Genomic DNA, 20,873 nt, shown 5'->3' with positions numbered 1-20,873 from the left:
TGGACCCTCCCACCGGGTCTTGGGAATCGCTGAATGGGACACTGTGAGGCTGGAGTGCCGAGAGACTTGACTTCTGTCCTCCGTACAGCCCAAATACACACACACCAATACCTTGTGTACTCCGTACAGGTTATTATGCCCATGTTTGTGCAGCCAAGAGGGACTAGGTGGACCCTGCATCACACTATTCGTCTGATGATGAGACTGGAGAGGCCTTTTCGAAATTCAACCTGCGATGATTCGTTCACCTGGCTCTAGCTGAGACAAAATTGGGCCCGATGGCCTCGTTGGTGGAAACTGCCCTACAGAACCGTCCTCAACTCCGAAAGAACATACGCAAGCCTCGTGTTCGAACTTTGACAAAACCAAAAGAAATCCGGGGAAACGCGAGACTCCGTGACCCGACGTGACCCTGAAGGATCGGGCTATTTTCGCCCCCCCACTTGCAGTGCCACACTCCAGTCTATTCGGGGTCTTGCCCCTTTATTGTTACGTGGTATATGGACTCGCAAAATCCACACTTCAATGTCCTCTTTCCAGATCATGGCACAATGATGATCCTCGGCCATGCGAAAGGGTCGTATTCAACTCGGATCGTCGATGCTCCCGTGTCCGCCCTGAGCCGCTCCAGGCTGGCTGTGAGGCGGTTGAGATCTAAGCCTTGTGGATCTCAACGTGTTGATCTCATACCGGCTCAGATGTGCGTAAGACATTCCCACTCGTTTCACCGTTGGCCCCCTCTGTGCGAGGATGTCCAGGATGGGTTTGCACCCTTGAACTGGTGGACAGAAATAGGGGTGAAGGCAAGCTTCTAAACTCTCTTGGCAGCAGACCCTGCAGGAGACTTCTCCTGAGGGACATGTATGTCAGACTTGTACTCCGTATCTTGTGTGTCATCGTTTGTATTGAGGTCAACATGTGTGAGTCTTTTATTCCCTCCGTCTGCCCGCAGAACCCGAGCGCACGGAGTACTCGGCACTGTGAACACCCCGCCTCCGGCCCCAATAGTTGGTCTTTGTCCCTATTCGTATACTGACCATGTGGAAATTGAAACCGAGCGTTCCAAGGCTGCATGGAGGAGATTAGCAGGGCATTGGTTACGGGGTACTCGATACTCCGGACTCCGTACTCCGTACGGAGTACAGTCCTCAAGGTTCCCTGTCAGCCTCGCCATTTCTAGGGTTACCCAGGCAGCATTACGGAGTACAATGATCACACACCGTTGTGATCAGAGTTCTGAGGAGAGAAACTAGTGAAAAGCTAACTCTAACCCATGCTTGTACTTCGTACTCAGTATGTACAGAGTATGAAGTATCGCGATGACCTTGGGTTCTGACAGCCTTCATCGTATGGGATACGATCTGCACACCGAACCGGACCGTGCGTCTGCCAGGTCATTGCCCGTACAACGCATCGGACCTGGTGCTCCAGTCTACATCTCACTCATTGCACATGTGTCCGTCTGGAATGACCATGAACCCGAATCGAAATTCCCATACAATATGCGATGTCGTTCAATGCTGCTCTGATCACGTCAAGCCTATATACATCCTTGGGTATATGATTATATACAAATCGTCCCGAGATCCTAATAACCCACGAGGCAAAAATCACAGGATGCAACGGAATCACTTCTGCTGATCTTTCAATGCACCACGCTCCCTCACAGTATCAGCAATCCCCTTCCCAACCTCCGACCCCAACTCCTCGAATCCCTTGACAACCCCCCCCTATCCCCCTCACTCATCTCCTGGCTCATCTTAAACTTGCCCTGCAACCGCTCAATCCGAATCTCAATACCGATAATATTCTTCTTCAAAAGCTCCACATAATTTACCGGCGCCTCAGACACATTCCACGCAGTCTTCTTATCGCCCCCCGTGTACCCCATGATACCCGTTTCAGACTGCCGCGACAGATCCTCAACCTGCTTCTGCAAGAACGCGCCCGTCTCCTCAGCCTTGGAGTTGCAGTACACGCTGATCTTGCCGTACGCCTGCACGGCGGAGTAGTTCCACGTCGGAACGACCTTGCCAGAGACGGGCTTTGTTTCTGTGTAGAACTTGGGCGTAACGTAGTGGTGGTGCGGGCCGTTGAAGAGGACTAGGATTTCGTCCGTGAGCTCGAGCTTGTTATTTCCGGCGTTTTGCTCGGCTAGCGCTTCCATCAGCGCCTTCGCTTGTGGGTTTTGCTTTGCGATGTGGCCGCGCAGGATGCCATTTGGGTATGTGTCATCGGTCGAGGGGACGTCAAGGACAAATGGAATGTGGCTGGATTGGATGAAAGGGTAGGTCGGGGACTTGATTGCTGTGGTCAGGATGCCTAGTGGGTTGTCGCGGAGGAATTGTTGGAGGATGGGGATTTGTCCCTCGGCGTGGACGGCGCGGAGATACATTGTAGTTATGATCGCAGAGCGAGGATTGACAAGTGAGTATGTTGTATGCTCAATTGTTATCAGTGTAGATTGTACGCAGTATCAAAGCAAGCTATAAGTATGCGGGGGTCGCCGTCTGTCATATGGGGCAGTTCAGATCGCATCCCACTTAGTTCTTGTCATCCCCTATCTCGGTTGTTTGATTGGCAGTCGGCGCCGAAATAGCACCACTTTGTTACTTTTGTTTGCTACTGTGTCAATCCCCAAACTTTCTATCTGTCAATGAGTCAGGATCTTGTTGTGGATCTTCATAAGGCGCAATGGTGTTTCTCCTCGGAATTGGGCTGAGTAGGTTGGTAGTCATATTATCATGAGTAAGGATGACTGAGACAAGATACTATACAAAGTGTAGAAAAAACCAAGGATGACTCCAACTAATGATCCGACACACTCCAAAGACACCGAATGATATTCAGAAAACGCGCTAAACCACAAACCTACCGAGATAGGGCTTAGAGCGGAAATCATGTAATGCGCGACACAATCTCGTCCTTGCCTAGGCGTTCCAAGACACCCTTCTTCAATCCAAGGAACCGTTCGATATCTCCCCGGCGCATGCCTTGCTTATCCCGCATGGTCAGCACCTGCTGAATGGTCAAGGCGTCCAGGAAGGATCGGCCCGGGTGACCTGCGCGACCAAAGTCCTCAGCTTCTTTGTCCGCTGCCTCCGTAAGACGTTGCCGAGAAGTGACGGTAAGAAGTGCCGGATTGGAGGCTTGTGGGAAAACAGTCTGCATTGGGCCGGCGCGATTGACAGTGCTGGAATTTGAGAATGTGGGGGATGGGTTCACAGGGCCGATTGAGCGGAGGGAGGCAGCGAAGTCGGGGTCACGGCCATCCATATCAATGGCTATAGGATTATTTGTTAGTGATTGCTTGACAATTTTGCGTTTATTGCGTGGTGGAGGCGGGGAAAATTGCCGGTGGCATGTACGCACCATCAGATTTCACACTGGATGCCTTCTCCTTGGAATGGTATGTTGGACCTTGGGGTGGAGGTGCACGTGCTTGATGAGGCTTGGGATGAGGCGAGGGATTGGCTTGGGGTGTGGGTGCCGAAGTAGGCGCGGGTGTAGGCGATGTTTTCGCTTCCTTCGCAGCTTTGCGGGGCCCCCGCGGTGGAGGAACCGTCTGTTTAGGATACTGACGACGTGCAGCTGCACCGGCAGCTGACTTGGCGGGTTTTGAAGCAGCGGAACCCATTGGAAATAGTGTGTTGTGAAGGTAAGAGCGTTGGTAAGAGGTGAAGCTTTTTGCGGCGGAGCTCGGGGAAAAGTCGCGGAGGTCCCAGGTCGCCTTGGCATCGGCCAAAACATCCGTCGCATTGTGACGTCAAACTACACACACTACATTATAGTCAACAAACAGCTCCACGGAGAATCTTGAATAAGTGGGCTATTATGATACTTACCGAGGACAAAAGAATACTGGCAGCTAAATTTGGCTACACAAATATGTCAAGCCGATATGTAAACCTAATTGTCGGCGCAAAATCCACAACTGAGTATCTGTAGCGCTTAACCACGACGACGTATATATATGATAGACATTTCATAGGTAATTCAATTGAATATAGAGAGAATATAGTGAGTGTTTCATGTAAAATCTGTATTTTTGCAAAGAAAAGAACATGCTGGATACCACCGAAGCTAAAATACAACACCACCGGGCCTAAGACGTCACAGCAGTCTGAAAGCACTGCGAAAGGACATATAGGACGGCGACAGACACATTCTATCAATGTTCTGGAAGCTTAACGGAGGCCAGCAAGGCGCCGGCCCTGCACTTCACCTAGCGCACGGCTGCCACTGACGAATGCGACCGCACCGACGACGGTCACCGCGGGGAGGACCTGGAACAAGTTCCAAGAGGTGTAGTAGAGGAAGAAGATCCCTTCGATTGCGATCAATGATCCGAGGAAAACGGCGTGTGGGAGAGGTGCGGACTTGAATGCGGAAGGGAGGTGACTGACATTGGCGCCGAGGAAGAACCACTAGAAACAATCAATCAGCAACATTCTTGGAGGAAATAAGATCGACTTACCAAGCCAGCAAGAGCGGGGATAGCAGCGCCAACCATGGCAACAAAGGCCAAGGTGATGACAATTGGCGGGCTAGATGCAGACTCCTTGAAGATGTGGTGGATCTCGGGCTTCTTGCCGTAGCGCTCAGCCTCGACGGTTGGTACGGCCTCTCCGGGGTTGCGATCGATAGACAACTTGAAGGCGGTGCTATCGTATGCTTTGGAGCTACCAAAGCCACCAATGACAACGCGCGCATCAACTGGAGTAGACAGGGAAAGGAATTGAACCGGCAGGTCTTTCTGTGTCTGGGGGATATCTGTTAGTTGCGCCGCTGAGAGTAGTTTTTAGTGGTTGCATACCAGTTCGACCCTTGACTTGCCATTCTCTTTGACATTAAATGGGTAGGAAATATCTAATCCAGTCTGAGCATCCTTCAGCAGGAGGAAAGCCTGGTCTGGTCGCTTTGGGGAGCTTCCTTCCTGAGTTGTCAAGGTGACGCGTATGGTGTCGGCGCCGGCTAGAGAGACGGGCTTCGAAAGTGGCTTGGATGCAGCAAACCTATCCAAATCCAATGATTAGCTCCATGTACCTCAGTTCAGGTTACAATGCATACTGTTCTTTAAACCCTCCATTAACACCAGCACCTTTGGTTTGAACGGCCACGGTGGCATCAGTAAAGCCCCAAGCTGTGGCAGCAGCGCCGGGCAAGGCAGCTGCAGCCAATAAGCAGAATGGAACGGTGGCCTGCCACAGATGCATTATGAGAAAAAGAAGCAAAAGAATTAACAATTAATAGATAGCTCTTGAGCTCTGGGGGAGATGGAGGTTGGAGGAGTAGCAGAATAAGGCGGACAAGGTGATGCCGATAAGCGCCGATCACCGTAGCCCTAATTTCTTTTCTGCTCGATCGCAGCACCTGGGCATCTTCCATCACTTTGTTTCGCCTCTTCCGCCACCAATACAACTTCGGCTCGGTCCTTGGGAACCTCTCTGTGAGCCCTTTACAACTGCGGATGGGTGTACCTCTGGTTCCGTGAGTTCTGCACCTATGCACCGGGCCCTAATCCTCAACTTCCCTCCTTCCGCGCACTGCGGTCTTCTGACGTCGACCTGCCCTTCACCTGATGACCCCCATATATTCATCTTCCCACACCCTAGGTGCCTGCTATTGAAGATTATATTTAGTCCTTTATTTGTACTATTCAATCATTCTATTGACCGCATATTGTATTCTCATGAATGGGTTGACTAACGAGATTCGGGCCATTTAGCTTAATTCACGATGCCTCCCAAGAAGGGTCCGCGTAAGTCGATGCCTGCGCGCATCAATAAGGCGCCTACATTGACACCTTCTCGGCGCTCGCCCCGAGTACCGCCGCCGTCAAAAAGTACAAATGAGAGCATACAGCCCCCAAAGCCGTTGAACCTTACACCCGCCTCCCCTCAAGACAACTCGATTAATATTCGGTTTTACACTCCCAATCCACCTGCTCCAAATCCTCGGTTACGTGCCAGTTCTCCAGAAACACCTTCATCACGTCGGCGGGTCTTTCAGTCTCGTCCATCACGTCTTTCAACTGTTTTCACTCCAACCGTAGACCCTCCGGTCACCACCCAGAGTAGTCGACGCACGAGAAGAACAGCTGCACTTGAAACACCCAAAAAGGATATTTCCGATATCGACTTCCCAGAAAGCGCTGACAGTACTGGTTGGACCATTGACCAGTATATGGGCAGCTTTGAATCTGAAGGAACAGTCGACGGCCAATCAAGTCCTACCAGTACCTCCGACATGCGGAACTCATCCCGCATTCGCAAGCCCACCATGAGGGCCATTGAATCTTTCGAATCGACCAAGAAACAAGTTCGCCGCAAGAACACAACTGTATCCTCCCCGACTGTGGAAACGCCTGATCCTCTAACCACCAAGGTTGCGACGAACAAGGTTGTGAAGACGCTCACCAAGAAAACCAGAAAATCAAAGAGAGTTTCCAACTTGAACCTGCGCAAGAATGCCATTTTGATTGGTTTTGATATTGATGTGAACATGGCTGGCGCAAGGCTGTATGATCTGACCATTGAAGCCCTGGGTCCACACTTCACCATTCCTGTCAATTTCCCCGCATCCTGGGAGGAACAGCGTGATGAATACTTCCGTCGGCAGGATGAAGAAAAATATGGAGTCGACCCAGTTGTCACAAAAACAACCTCACCCACCGATGTCGATGTCGACATGGTAGACCAAGACCTCTCAACGCCAGCGATTTCCCCATCTCCTCCCACTACTCCGGCCGTAATCCCAAAGGGTCCAAGCATCCTGAACTATGAAAAGCAATCTGATCCAAAGACCAACAGCGATGGCTGGATCCAGTCTGGCCATGTCAACACCAACGGCGAAGAGATCGTCCTGATTCCCGAGCAATATCACCCTTACTATTCAGCTCATACGTACGGCGATGAGACTCTTCCTTTCCCACCCGTGTGCGCCAGAAGTGGCCAGCAGGCCGAGGCCGACTCCATTCACGGATTTGCCCCGCTCATGGGCCAACGCAATATCCCATCCGATGGGTTGGCTCCATTCGTCACTGAGAACGTTGAGGAGGAAAAGGCCAGGGTTCAGGTTCGGACTCCTGCGCCAGCCCCGGAAACCAAGAAGCCCCGCGTCCGAAAGCGCCGTCAGACCGCAGCTGCAGATGCCGCCGCCGAGCCTAGCGCTGTCACCGCTGTTCCCGAGACCACTGAGAAGGGTGGACGCAAGTCAGAACGCCGCCGTCGCCTAACTGCCCCTGCCCCCACTCTCCTCCCTCCCACCTCTCCCACCTCTCCTCCGACCACTGCGACCCCGGTCCAGTCTTCGGGTCCGGCTGCCGCCGTCACCACCGCTGCTACCACCAAAGGCAAGAAAAAGCCCAAGGTACAGCGGCTCCGGTTGACCTTGAAGCCGGAATCCAAGACTGAGACCTCCGGGGGTGAAACCTCTATCGCCAAAGAGGCCCCCGCCGTGCAGTCCCCTCCCTCTCCCGACCTCTCACGTGCGCCGTCCTCCGCACCGACCAACAAACGCCGCCGCCGTCGGGGCGCGTAAGGCCCCAATGAGGGCAAAGTGAGGCCCTTTCGAGGGTAGAATGAGAATGGTTTCCTCCCGGTGGATGCCGGGAGTTGATGATAAATATCCGGTGCCTACCTGGCGCCTTTGCTTTTTTTGCTTTTTTTTTTTTTTGTATGATTACCAGCGGGCGTCCCAAGCATGTATGATTAGCACCGCGGGAGCATACTATGGAGTTCACCATAGTGGAATGTCGGATTTTTCAGTTATCACTTTTCTCGATGTAGCTTTGCTTCACTCACTAGTTATGTTTATATTGAACCCGATAGTCAGAGCAAACATATTTGATATGTCGCCCACGTTGCGCTCACCTCTCGGTCAATTTCAGACTCACTGTTGGCTTGCAACTCCGTCTCCATGAAGTTGGCTTCGTTCTAGTCGCACGTTTTAAGGGTTCCTATTGTTACAAGTCTCATAGATAACCTGTGTACTATTGTAACTGGTCATGAGGTGACCTGAATTTCGAATTGAGGTATACTACTATTTTCACCAGCTGATGGTCTGGATTTAGTCGAACTTTAAGCGTTATTAAGACCTACCTAAGTTCCAACCTTGGAAGGTTGCTTTGGTAAAATTGTTACCAGAACCCTGATATGAAATCAAGTTTGTGAAAAGGATACATAGAAAGACGTCCACAGAGGCGTATGGACATTGGAGAATCTGGAACCAAGAATGAAATCCTGATCGAAATTCTAGATTCGTCCTTTCTAACATCAGATATGTACCAAGTGGTATGCTTCAAGCCTAAGTAGCAGATCTTGGCAATGTCACTTTATACGTAGGATTGTCTTCTGGCAGACTCGAACAGACAATATAATGAGATGCAATGACACCATCTTGGCAGGAAACAGAACGGGATATACCCAAGTACTGAAGTGATGTAGGCATGCATACAAAGCCTGTGGACTCAGTATACACGCCGAGGAAAAGACTGAAAACCACCCTAGCTCGCCATATTACCTTTTCTCTCACCGTTATGCAGACCGAATTCAACCTTCCAATTTAAATCCTCAACATCATCCAGCTTATGAGTTGTAACAGTTGCAACAAAGCCTCAATTACTCGAGAAAGAGTAAAATCATGTAATGCCTCAGGCACCCACACCTCCGGAATCTTCCCTCACAGAATTCCCATCCCCCAATCCACCAGCCCAAACCAAGTAAGCAAGCCGCGTGAATATCAATTCTTGCTTCTAACAAAGAACCAGAATGTCGAAACTCTCAGAGCAGCAAAAATACCGCTCCGTGGACCCCCGAACCCGGCCTGCCCGTCCGGTCCGGCAACCCGCTGCTCCGCAGGTTCCCAAGGGGGTTGAGGATATCCGGCAGACAAAGGAGTACAAGGCTGCAGCGCGCAGGTAGGTTTCGATATTTGTTTATGGATCCACTGACTTGTTTGCCTTGATGTTGGTGGTGGATGGTATGGGAGAAATCTAATCTTCGATTCTCTAGATGGACGGCGACCATTGTTGGATTACCCATTGCGATGTACACCTCGTGGATTCTTTATGAGCGGCGTAAGTGATCCACCCCTGATAATCGTGGTGTTGTCCTTCGTTGGATCATGCAGGCCACTGACTTGATTTGCGTTAGTTTATGGTGGCAAGAGTGCGAAGCGGCTCGGGGAACCAGTAACGAAGGACTAATTTACTTCTCTCCTTTGTTCTTGTTGTTCTGGAAGCGGAGGTACATGCCAAATCTCATCTGGAGAGTGTTTAAGAAATGTCTACAAGTGTAAATAAGAAGTCCCAAAAGAATATGTTTCATCTCTTTTCATCCAAACCTGTCATTCAAGGGGGAATTGTAGTTCATGTAACACATTGCAATGCATTGATTAACAAAACTCCAACGCCTCAGGTCTCGGTATAAACTCATGACTATATATAGGCGAGAACAGCCCGCCAGACATAACAAAGGTAGAATACCCAGATGCATCGATTCCCAATTTTGGAAGCCCTCTCCTAGATCCTCCCCACCTTGCCAGCCTGCTGGGGTGAAAAGCAAGAAGAAAAGAAATGTACACAATCCAAATGCACGGAAGAAGAAATCATTTGAGAACAAAGTGGCAAAAAAGACAAAAGTGAGAAAACGCATTAGGGTTTACAACATCGATCAGCTCGCTACGCCCTGGAAAGGAACGAGGTGCTCGGTCGAGGCAGCAGATGGTGGCACGGATATCGAGCCACTACCAGTACTGGCAGGTTTTGAGCTCCGCTCGCGCATACGGCGACCCTCCATGAGACCACGCAGACCGCGCTTCTGAAGACCGATCACACTGCTCAGATCACCAGTCCAGAGCTCACGCTGGGAACGGCGCAACTCAGCATCCGTGCCACGGCGGTGGTGAGTGGAGCGCGACTGTGAGCGGCTCTCGTCGCCGCTGGGCCATTCAGAGTCGGACTGGCTGAAACTAGCGCTGGAAGCCGATGTCGCCGTGCTTGCATTGCTGGCGGAATCTTCACGATCGCGGCGACTGCTCCGTTGGTGCGAATGCTGAGAGACATTGGTGTCGATGCGAAGAGATGGCAGGCCTCGACCCAAGTTTGTAAGGTCGCCGGTGCTGCTGGCGGCTGACGCAGAGATTGCGCCATGCTCCGTATCGGATGAATTTGATGTGAGCGCATCATGTTGAGAATGGCTCTTCTCGCCGATGGACTGTGAAGTACCGTTGTTGCCGGTATAAGCTCCATTCAAAGCCTCGAGTGTACCTCCTGGTCCACCATTGAATCCAGTACCACGACCACCGCCCGCAGCCATAGCAGCTGCGTTGAATACAGCTGCGGCGTTGCGTCCGTCAAGAATTTGATGGAGTCTTTCAACAGTAGCTTCCAGTAGTCCGTCGATCTGGTACGGACGTGCGAGTTGTAGCAGCGAGCAGAGGATCTGCGGTGTGCACAGTGAGGTGCCTACAGATGGAAGCGCCGAAGTATAGAGGTATTGCACAAGCACTTGAAGAGTCAAAATCGTATGAGGAAGATACAGCACACGCGGTCGCGAGGTGGGGGCGAGGCTATGGGCAGACGGGAGTTCAAGGTTCTCAAGCAGAGACTTGGAAGGTACAGATTGATTGACAAGGGTGGTTGCATCGGAATAGGTACTGTGGGGGCCCACCGACGCAGTGATGGTAACACTTGAGTTACGGCTCGGATGCATCTGTGTTGAATGGAGGGTTGCAGTATCTGAAATCCCCTCGTCCGAGGACTCACGAAGGAGCTGGATGAAGTATGGGCCCCATCGCCGGGTCAATACACGGGAGTTGACAGAAATTCGTTCTCCTCCCACAGCCTGCAGTTCCATATCGGCCATCTCTGGCAAGGCCTGCGCAAGTTTGCCAAGCTCATCGGATGCAGCAGACAATGGACGCCCACCGGAAGTCAACTGGACTAGCTTCTTCTGAAGAGACGCGGGAACAGAAGAGGAGCTATAAGACTTATACCCTGAAGTTGGAGAAGTGCGGCAAGGATTGTTGTAGAGTCCAAATGCCTCCAGCTCGACCAGACAAATGTGCGAGAAGTTGATTCGCCGGTGATTGTAATCATCAACCAGGCTTCGCTTCCGATGTCCGAGGATCACGAATGAATTACGACGAGGCCAAAGCACACCCCGGTTCCAACTGCCTTGCCCAAAGACGGATCCTCCGGCGTCAATACGGCCCCAAGTCAACGTCTTCAGATCAAGAGCCCAAAGTGCATATTCTTGCTTCGAGGAAGTCAGATAGGTACCGCTGACGACGAAGTGACCGTTGATGATGCCACCATTCGGGAAGCGCAGGCCCGGGGGCGATGCTTGGCTCTGCATCGGTCGTTCAACAAGGCGCCCGTCCGGCAGGCGCACCTGCAACTCCAGTTTGACATCAAGGAAATTGTAATTGGAGTAAATCAGCATAGGGCAACCCGGAGATTCAGTGCTGTCTTGAAGTGGCTCGTGTAAGTCGCGATCTGGAGCTGAGGATCCAATTTCAGACACATCCATCCCCACGAGAGGAGCCACGACGCTGCGATAAGCGCCGCAGCTCCTTCCCAAGGGGCTGGTGTTGGTCCACTTCAGACTTCTGAGATTGAATACACTAATCTGTTCGATATAGTGATTGGAACTATCTTGACCTCCAACCACTACCATCTCTGCACCTCCGAAGCCGTCAATGTCCACACCGAGGGTACCTTGATGGGTGGAAGACTCCGGGTTGTGATGGATGGCGGATAGAGGTGCACTGGCTGATGTAAAGCACGCGCTAGATGGCAGTATCGTAGCACAGTGTGCATATCGCCCCTGAGGAGATTCATGAGCGGCCACACGAGTCCATGCCCGCGATGGGACATCGAATATGTGAATATCTGACATGACCACAACTTCCGACTGCGACGGTGATTGCGATTCCGCAGGGTTCTCGGGGTCGTTTGGCGTACTCGGTGCCGGCGACATGCCTCCATAACAGACCAACTTGTTGTCCCCTAGGGCACACATGCTGTGGAAGTACCGCGGTGGTGGAACATCTCCAGCGGGCTCGATCTTCGTCCAATGTCGTCGAATCAAGTCCAGTTCATAGAGGTCTGAGGTCAACTGAGGGCGACTACGCGAGAGGATCCGGCCTCCGAACACGTAAAGCTTATCCCCCAGTATGGTCGTAGTGGCACCGACAAGAGGATGGGGCTCCTTGCCAGTCGTTCGCCGCACGTTGCACACCAGGCCAGATAGATTGATAGGCCCAGAGGCAGACTGCTGATTCGGCGATGGAGAGACTCCTGGTGCCGAATCTTCGCGAGCTGCCTCCAAGTACCCCAAACTCGACTGACTTCGCGACATCATGATGGGCCAATTGTCAACGGATAATCAATGTATGGGCAGCCGGTAACCCCCTAATTCAGTCCACCAAATATCGGTCGCATGCGATGAATTTGTCAGATGTTGTCGATTCTCGGATAATGTTCCTGGCGCTGATCGCAGATGTGCTCGTTGAGGCTCGAGAGGGTTGTGTGTGGGGTGCCGGAAAAGGGGGTGCTTCCCCGCGACGCCGCAACTTTGGTGCCAAACTTGCAGAACGATGAACAAAATCGACTCGAGGCAATGCAGAATTACTGCCGTTTGGATATATCGGATGAGCGCACACTATTGACACAAGTGTCAGCCGTCGAGGTCGGGGATCGGCACAAAAAAATGTTTACCGCTTTTCTCCTTTAACATCCCTCCAATCAATGTACTTGTCTGTTGTATGATGCATTGACACAACATACAACTGTCGATAAATCAGACATTTTTGCTTTTTGCTTTTTGTTCTTTTGTGTTTTTCTTTCTTTGAGAAACTTTCTCGCTATCAATATACATATGTAGCATTCAAAAGACTGCCCATTCCATATAAGCGACTCCCCATGAGATAGGATTCCACGTCAGGGTATGCGGTTTGGTCTCATATCCCTCCAGAGTGACGTTGAACTTCTACTCCGTACTCCGTACATATCTGTCAGTTCCCAATATATCTGCTTGCATGGACATGCATGTCCCATTGCATTCCCTTTCGCTCGAATGCATGCCTCGTGTGGTTGTGGAATGCGGGGTCATCAGGGCCCAACGCTTTTGTTCCCTGGCCCTACATTCTCTCTCCACTTTGCTCGAGTGATAGGCTTACATCTATTGCCGTGCACACTATTTTTTTTTGACGTCTCTCATACTTGCCTAATGCAAATTAATCTAATTCCCTGCCGAACTAACACTGCATGCTCGGTATTTGATGGATTGACTGGTCACACTTTGTTGAACACACATCTTGACCTTGTGGCTGGGTCTTTCTCGAACAGTCTTCGAGTCCTAATATCAGTGGTTTTTTAACTCCGTATGGCTTTTGCCATAATGTGTTAGGTGTCTGTGGCACTGGTCTTCTCGGGGCCTCTAGGTCCATAAATGGCAACTCTCGCATGAGGCTCGCTAGAGGATGATAGCTACGTCTTAAGAAGGGCAACCTCGAGCCGCGGGGCATTACCTGGCTGGTGTCTAGGTAGGGAAGTACGGTCGAAACGTCCTGGGCAGGGTTGGAAAGACCCCATGCAGCTGCATTGCTGTCAGGAAAAGAAACTCGAAGCACACCCGATCAAGATCCGCACATTCCTAAACGATATGTACGCAACCTGGGCCGGAAGGACATCATATTCACTATTCGCTCCCTGTTAACGATCGACCCGAGTGATAAGCTTGTATTATCCGTATTATGATGGAACCTGCCTGTCGATCGAAGCTCTGTTGGTGAAGCAGCGTTCGGGGTTCTCTGATCGCAATATGGTCAACAATAGGTAACCGACGTACTCCCACCTGGTCGAGCTGCAATCATTGCACTTCTCCGTGGTCCATATACTCCGAAGATATGGAGTATGAAAGCACCAATAAAGCCCCGCCAACAGGGGCCGAGCATTACTCCACCCGCAAGGCACAAAGTACCTGAAATGCAGGTCGGAAGGTTGGAGTTGCAAAGATCTCATTGACTGTTGATATTGCATCAGAGACGCTAAACATCCCACTTGGCAAGCATTGGCCAATCCCAGGGGTTCTGCCCGGGCGGCGAGGGGATCACGCCATATGGAGAGCCGTCCAGGGCAGAGGGCCCACTTGATTGTGGTGGAAGCTGGGACTATCATCATCATGAGGGGCTCGTATTTGAACCCTCTACTCCTCCTTCTTTTCTTCTCTTGATTCCTCCTTCATCTCTCTACCCAATTCACAATGTCTAACTCTGCTGCTCCGTAGGTGAATCCATAGCTCTCAAAAGCTCTTGTACTGACATGGCTAAATAGCCTCCGTCTGGGCTCTGTTGCCCCCAACTTCAAGGCCCTCACTACCCAGGGCGAGATTGACTTCCACGAGTTCATCGGTGATAAGTGGACTATCCTCTTCTCCCACCCTGCGGATTTCACACCCGTACGTACGCCCTCGACTCTACGCAATGTGCCCCACTAACATGGATTAGGTGTGCACCACGGAATTGGGCGCTTTCGCTCGCCTCCAGCATGAGTTCGACCGCCGCGATGTTAAGATGATCGGATTGGTAAGTCTGAACTACTGTGCTCAACACGTTTATACCCTAGCTAATATGTGATTTTCGGTATAGAGTGCCAACGATCTCGGCTCTCACGGCGAGTGGATCAAGGACATCAACGAGGTCGGCAACACTCAAGTCAAGTTCCCCATCATTGCCGATGCCGACCGCAAGGTCGCCTTCTTGTACCAGATGGTCGATGAGCAGGATCTCACGGTTGGTTCCTTAGGTGCCATATAAGCAAGAGGATATTTACTAACATGTCTCAGAACATCGATGAGAAGGGTATCGCTTTTACTATCCGCTCCGTCTTCATTATCGACCCCAAGAAGAAGATTCGTCTTATCATGCTCTATCCCGCCTCTACCGGCCGTAACTCCGCTGAGGTTCTGCGTGTTATTGATTCCCTGCAGACCGGCGATAAGAACGGTGTCACCACCCCCATTGACTGGCAGGTCGGTGAGGATGTCATTGTGCCTCCTACTGTCAGCACCGAGGATGCCAAGAAGAAGTTCGGTGAAGTCCGTGAAGTCAAGCCTTACCTGCGCTTCACTACTATCTAAAAAGGCTAGGGTAGCCCTAATCCTACATAGCATCATATGCGTAAAGCAATATGAGTTAATGAAATCATGATCCTCATCATAGTTCAAAGGTCCTACTTGAATTAAAATAATTAAACTTCATTTTATAGTAGATTCTATGATATATATTCTGAGGGTTGACTGGATAATATCCTGAATCCGAGATTAGATATGCTTTCATTTCCACAACGGTAAACCTAATGCGCATGTATGAATAGCACGAAGAATATCTGCTCTATCTCCTTTTGTATAGACTTCACACGTCATGCTCTGCTCTGTGACACCTTACGGATCGTTTCTACGTCTGCTCGTGCCTATCATGCTTACAATGATATCTTGTTTCCAAGGACTTGATTGGTTTTATTTTGGATTTCAGTATCCTTACCGGTAGCCAAATCATTGGTATAGGTCCCGGGCTCATTTACAAGAATGAACCTACGGTGGTTTGCAAATGCATATTGCAGATTTGAGTAAAACTGTAGTGAGCGAGGTGCATCATAAGGGGCTACCAGAGTCAAGGTGCGAGGTCATGGTGCAGATGTGTACGGAGTATAGCAAGACTCTTGGGAAAATAACCGGATACTATATCGTCTCATCTGGACATAGCCAAGTCTTTAACTACACGTATGGAGCTAAAATATTAAGGCTCTGGAGCTTGAGATAAAGAGGCAAACTTGCCTAAACAAAAATAATATGACACATCTCAAATCAATTCGCTCGGGGCCTTCAGGAGAACATTGACTAAGTAGCTCGGTATTGTCAGCGCAACAAAGCCTGCTCTGGATTTCGGTGATATCAGAGAAAGGGCTCAATACTACATCCATACTTAAGTGATCTGAATCTAAACAGGGACTGCCCAAGGGACTGTCCAAAGAAGAGTGTGAGAGAGGCGGGCAGGTACATCGTAGTGTCGATCAATCATGATCGACCCATCACGTGCTGCCCCAGACCCACATCCGCGTCAAGCTCAAGTCTCAGTGCCAAACAAAGCTGCTGTCAACTTGATTTACTACCTTTTACCAAGAGCCCATGGTGTTGTAGGGCCATTGACTGTATATTTCTCACCTGGATCTTCCGAGTTTCCTGCACATACTTGCTACTGTGGACTGTGGCTCAATCAGTCTACAGCAATTGAACAATTATGCCTCCTAAGCGGAAGTCTGAACGCGCCGTGAGCGCAAATGATGCTGTCGCGACGCCCTCCAAAAGGATCAGAAACAGCGTAGATGCGACTCCAGCTTCTGCTGCATCCCCTCCAGTGGTAAGTGCATTATGCAGGGGCTGATCGTCGCGTCCATTGGCTGCTCCACTTCAACCGTTGGTACGAGGCTGACATTCTGGGGACAGGCTGAGGCTACACCCCAGACAAGTGAAAAGAGGGGTCGCGGTCGCCCACGTAAATACCCCGAGGGTTCTACCCCCAAGCCTGCGTCAGATGGCCCTAAGCGGGGTCGTGGTCGCCCACGGAAGATTGTTTCAGAGCTAGAAGTTGAGAGCGCAACCCCATCGGGGCCCAAGAGAGGCCGTGGCCGTCCCCGTAAGGATCCAGGTATGGAAAATATATGATACAGTGTCTGATGTACGTATGCTGACTAGCGCATTTTGCCCACAGCTTCTGCGACACCTGCCACCCCAAAGATCAAGAAGAAGGATGGTCGTGGAAGACCTCGCAAGAATCCCCTGCCCAATGGAGATGCCGAAACCACCGAGTCCAAGGTAACACCGGTGGTTAGCAACATCCCTGAAACTGGCCGATCTTTCTGGTTGATGAAGGCGGAGCCCGAATCTCGCATGGAGAAGGGCAAGGACGTGAAATTCTCTATTGACGACCTGGCCGCTGCAGATGTCCCCGAACCTTGGGATGGTACGTCTGGTTTCTCTTGCATTGACTCAGAAATCAATTGCTAATCATTGAATAGGTGTGCGCAACCATGTTGGTAAGTTGTCTCGTTCGAAGCTATAGTAGCTTTGACTATTGGAATTATCCTTATATACTTACAATCAAACAGCGAAAAACCTCATGCGCGATATGAAACAGGGAGACTACGCATTCTTCTATCACTCAAACTGCAAAGTTCCCGGAGTGGTTGGAGTTATGGAGATTGTCCAGGAACACTCCACCGACGGTTTGTTATCCCAGATCTTTTCCCGCTTTCGATGTTGATTATGTTGCTAATGCACAATCTGTGATAGAATCTGCCTTCGATCCCGATCACCCGTACTATGACCCGAAGTCCAAACGAGACGATCCCAAGTGGGTTGTCGTCCATGTCGAATATCGCCGCAAACTTGGGAAGCAGGTCACTCTCCAAGATCTGAAGACCAATGGCGAGACCGGAAAGCCGCTCGAAAATCTTCAAATGATCAAGCAATCCCGACTCAGCGTGTCATCTGTGACCCCGGCGCAATGGAAGTACATCCTGGAGCTGGCAGGCGAGGAACCGCAAGAAGAGTTCACCAAGAAGGAGTCCAGTGACGCAAAGGAAGAGGCATGAAAGGACGAACCACTACATGCAAATGATGCACAGAGAGATTCATCGAGTCAGAGCTCCCGGGTATTCTATCACTGGCGTTGCAGGTTGAACATGGGTTATCATCACAAGCGAATTGAAACATATTTGAATTGATCTGGGTCGATCCTCTGCAAAAATATGTGCAACGTATAAACCCATAAGATCGGAGCGGTCTCGCTCATTCTGGTGCATCGCAACTGCAATGACTATCCTGGCTGTTTAGGCCGATCGTACGGATTATAGCTTCCTAGCTTGACCGAAACCGGGTGAACCATCACGCTTTGGGTCTGGCTCCACTGCAGTGCTACGGATCTCTTGATACGTGGTGTTCCCGGAATGGTGTCACGTCGGCCTTGTCACTGCGCTACCTGCATCGGCTCGCTCTCGCATATGTGCGCCAAGTCGTCCGCTATCACCATATTTCCAATATATGCGGCCGTTAGTCGCATCGCTGGGACGAGCTGTCATGTCTCAAAAGCTCGTTGATATCTGCAGGTTGATACATGGCGTATGTAAGGAGCCGCGGGACGTGGATTTGACATCCGGGAGCCAGGACGGATCAAAGTACTCCGTACGGAGTGCATGCTCGATGTGTTCGATATCGATATGACAGGGGTATTGGGAAGAAACAGTCGGTAGTTGCTAGGATAGAAATTTATTAGTGCCGGCCCTGCAGGCCTGGTGTGTAATCCAATATGAGAGATAATAAACTCGGCTATTCAGAAGCACGATGTGAAAAGCCCTGGGATGGAGTGGAGAATGAGGGGAAAGTCGCGAGCTCCAACACCGAATACGGATGGCAAGACCAATCAGAGCGCCCCAAAGATGCAAACGGAACAAACAAGCAAAGACTCGAGGGCAAGTGGAACTGCAAGTCCGACACGCCCGACCCGGAAGAGCAGGTCTATCCGGGCAGTGGAGCACCTTTATCGTTCGCTATCAGGGCGGGGAGCTCACTTGCTTCTCTGCCTATGTCATCTTTTCCCCCTCCATGTTTTGTGCTCGTTCCTCTTCTCGGCCCTTGCGCTGTTTGTATAAAGCTTCACCCGTGGCTCTGTCTATAACCCCGCGTCGTCTCTTCCACAGCTCTCCCTTCGTCATGTCCGATATTTCCGTTCAGTTGACTGCCCCTAATGGCCGCAGCTACACCCAACCCATTGGTCTGTTTATCAACAATGAGTTTGTGGCTGCCAAGTCTGGCGAGAAGTTCGCCACTGTGAACCCTTCGTATGTATCTCCGGACGTGTCTTGCAGGGTGTGGACGAAACTGACTGGATCCTCAGCAATGAAACCGAGATCACATCTGTGTATGCGGCCGGTGAGGAGGATATTGATATCGCCGTGAAGGCCGCTCGCAAGGCTCTCAAGGATCCCTCCTGGAAGCTGCTCCCAGCCACTGATCGTGGTGTTTTGTTGCTCAAGTTGGCCGACTTGATTGAGGAGCACAAGGAGACCCTGGCCACCATCGAGACCTGGGATAACGGTGAGTAGCTTGGGAGATCAAGATTTATCAAGAAATATAGAGCACTAACGCACATCCTAGGCAAGCCCTATCAGGTCTCTTTGATGGATGATCTTGGTGAGGTCACCAACACTCTTCGCTACTATGCCGGCTGGGCCGACAAGGTGTTTGGCCAGACCATTAGCACCACCCCGGCCAAGTTCGCTTATACTCTCCGCCAACCTATTGGTGTTGTTGGCCAGATTATCCCTTGGAACTTCCCCTTGGCTATGGCAGCATGGAAGCTCGGTCCTGCGCTTGCGTGCGGTAACACTATCGTTCTGAAGCCCGCCGAGCAGACCCCGCTCAGCATTTTGTACCTGGCTGGACTTATTAAGGAAGCTGGCTTCCCCCAGGTGTTATCAACATTGTGAACGGCCACGGCCGTGTTGCCGGTGGTGCATTGGTGAACCACCCCGGTGTGGACAAGGTCGCTTTCACTGGTTCTACCGCCACTGGTCGCGAGATCATGAAGATGGCCGCCGGTTCCCTGAAGAACGTTACTCTTGAGACTGGCGGTAAGTCCCCGCTAGTTGTCTTCGAGGATGCGGACCTCGAACAGGCCGCTAAGTGGGCACACATTGGTATCATGTACAACCAGGGTCAGGTCTGCACTGCGACATCACGAATCCTCGTCCACGATTCCGTGTATGATAAGTTCGTCGAGCTCTTCAAAGAGGTCGTCCGCACCACCAGCAAAGTTGGCGACCCCTTCTCCGACGACACCTTCCAGGGCCCGCAGGTCACCAAGGCTCAGTACGAGCGCGTGCTTTCGTACATCGAGGCTGGCAAGTCCGAGGGCGCAACCCTCGTTTCCGGCGGTGTCCCACACAAGAACGTCGGCGATGGTCGTGGTTTCTTTATTGAACCCACAATCTTCACCAACGTCAAGGACTCGATGCGCATCTACCGCGAGGAAGTGTTCGGTCCCTTCGTCGCCATTGCCAGCTTCAGCACCGAAGACGAGGCTGTCACTCGTGCCAATGACACCACCTACGGTCTGGGCGCTGCAGTCTTTACCCGTGACATTGAGCGCGCCCACCGTGTTGCCTCCGATATCGAGGCCGGTATGGTCTGGATCAACAGCAGCAATGACAGTGACTTCCGTGTGCCATTTGGTGGCGTCAAGCAGAGCGGTATCGGTCGCGAGCTCGGCGAGGCTGGTTTGGACGCGTACTCGCAGGTCAAGGCCGTCCACGTCAACATGGGCACCAAACTGTAAGCTGCCTAAAATTTATGCACAAATAGGTGATCTTTTTCCACGTACCTAGCCAATTGAGCTGTTATATTTAATGAACCTCTCTTATTCATGTCATCTTTGCATCCATCTGCACACACTGTATACATGAACCCACCTGGTGGTGCATCTTCTCGCCCGATCCCATCCTTACCTACGTGTAGGTATATATCTCAGATCCCCAAGATCAACCCAGCTATTTTCCCATCTCGCCACTCCACCAATCTTAATTATCAATAGCTTTTCCCAGTCTCGCTCTCGCATTTCAATAACCCCACAACTGATCCACAAACACGAAACCATCGCAAAAAAGGTAAAATGGAAAAAAGTGCAGGGTAAAGGGAAAAACGCAACCTCCAAACTCTCGGCGCACTAGCCAAAGTCACTTCCAACGACTTCATGTAGATCGGGCCCCATCAAGCACACAAACCTGCACCCTGCAGTGCAATGCCGGCCAC

General features: G+C 51.1%; 9 protein-coding genes across 9 annotated transcripts; 5 read left to right on the top strand and 4 right to left on the bottom strand.

Annotated features, from left to right (window-relative positions):
• Positions 1-1,663: 1,663 nt before the first annotated feature.
• On the bottom strand, positions 1,664-2,395 carry N7457_008977 (FMN-binding negative transcriptional regulator; the record flags this gene model as incomplete). Its single annotated transcript, XM_057180020.1, has 1 exon — positions 1,664-2,395. One exon carries the CDS (start codon positions 2,393-2,395, stop codon positions 1,664-1,666), a length of 732 nt encoding a protein of 243 aa, XP_057028406.1.
• Positions 2,396-2,898: 503 nt separating this feature from the next.
• N7457_008976 (uncharacterized protein) lies at positions 2,899-3,637 on the bottom strand (the record flags this gene model as incomplete). The annotated part of the gene is made up of 2 exons (XM_057180019.1): positions 2,899-3,284; positions 3,373-3,637. The coding sequence occupies 2 exons, from the start codon at positions 3,635-3,637 to the stop codon at positions 2,899-2,901; spliced, it is 651 nt and encodes a 216-aa protein (XP_057028405.1).
• Positions 3,638-4,187: 550 nt separating this feature from the next.
• On the bottom strand, positions 4,188-5,216 carry N7457_008975 (putative oligosaccharyltransferase subunit ribophorin II; the record flags this gene model as incomplete). Its single annotated transcript, XM_057180018.1, has 4 exons — positions 4,188-4,427; positions 4,478-4,762; positions 4,817-5,015; positions 5,071-5,216. The coding sequence occupies 4 exons, from the start codon at positions 5,214-5,216 to the stop codon at positions 4,188-4,190; spliced, it is 870 nt and encodes a 289-aa protein (XP_057028404.1).
• Positions 5,217-5,739: 523 nt separating this feature from the next.
• Positions 5,740-7,542, top strand: N7457_008974 (putative GPI-anchored cell surface glycoprotein; the record flags this gene model as incomplete). The annotated part of the gene is made up of 1 exon (XM_057180017.1): positions 5,740-7,542. One exon carries the CDS (start codon positions 5,740-5,742, stop codon positions 7,540-7,542), a length of 1,803 nt encoding a protein of 600 aa, XP_057028403.1.
• A 1,229-nt stretch (positions 7,543-8,771) lies between these two features.
• N7457_008973 (uncharacterized protein) lies at positions 8,772-9,208 on the top strand (the record flags this gene model as incomplete). Its single annotated transcript, XM_057180016.1, has 3 exons — positions 8,772-8,920; positions 9,015-9,079; positions 9,156-9,208. 3 exons carry the CDS (start codon positions 8,772-8,774, stop codon positions 9,206-9,208), a joined length of 267 nt encoding a protein of 88 aa, XP_057028402.1.
• Positions 9,209-9,674: 466 nt separating this feature from the next.
• Positions 9,675-12,368, bottom strand: N7457_008972 (putative regulatory protein Ral2; the record flags this gene model as incomplete). The annotated part of the gene is made up of 1 exon (XM_057180015.1): positions 9,675-12,368. The coding sequence occupies one exon, from the start codon at positions 12,366-12,368 to the stop codon at positions 9,675-9,677; it is 2,694 nt and encodes an 897-aa protein (XP_057028401.1).
• Positions 12,369-14,270: 1,902 nt separating this feature from the next.
• N7457_008971 (peroxiredoxin) lies at positions 14,271-15,146 on the top strand (the record flags this gene model as incomplete). The annotated part of the gene is made up of 5 exons (XM_057180014.1): positions 14,271-14,290; positions 14,342-14,465; positions 14,515-14,592; positions 14,656-14,799; positions 14,853-15,146. 5 exons carry the CDS (start codon positions 14,271-14,273, stop codon positions 15,144-15,146), a joined length of 660 nt encoding a protein of 219 aa, XP_057028400.1.
• Positions 15,147-16,305: 1,159 nt separating this feature from the next.
• On the top strand, positions 16,306-17,659 carry N7457_008970 (EVE domain-containing protein; the record flags this gene model as incomplete). Its single annotated transcript, XM_057180013.1, has 6 exons — positions 16,306-16,425; positions 16,512-16,713; positions 16,777-17,028; positions 17,084-17,101; positions 17,174-17,290; positions 17,358-17,659. 6 exons carry the CDS (start codon positions 16,306-16,308, stop codon positions 17,657-17,659), a joined length of 1,011 nt encoding a protein of 336 aa, XP_057028399.1.
• A 1,117-nt stretch (positions 17,660-18,776) lies between these two features.
• On the top strand, positions 18,777-20,400 carry N7457_008969 (aldehyde dehydrogenase family protein; the record flags this gene model as incomplete). The annotated part of the gene is made up of 4 exons (XM_057180012.1): positions 18,777-18,908; positions 18,932-19,160; positions 19,221-19,494; positions 19,521-20,400. The coding sequence occupies 4 exons, from the start codon at positions 18,777-18,779 to the stop codon at positions 20,398-20,400; spliced, it is 1,515 nt and encodes a 504-aa protein (XP_057028398.1).
• Between the last annotated feature and the right edge of the window lie 473 nt (positions 20,401-20,873).

This window comes from Penicillium paradoxum (assembly GCF_028828445.1).
Source record: "Penicillium paradoxum strain IBT 22861 chromosome Unknown utg000007l_segment0_segment0, whole genome shotgun sequence".
Taxonomy (NCBI): domain Eukaryota; kingdom Fungi; phylum Ascomycota; class Eurotiomycetes; order Eurotiales; family Aspergillaceae; genus Penicillium; species Penicillium paradoxum.
This window is presented reverse-complemented; position numbering and strand designations above follow the sequence as displayed.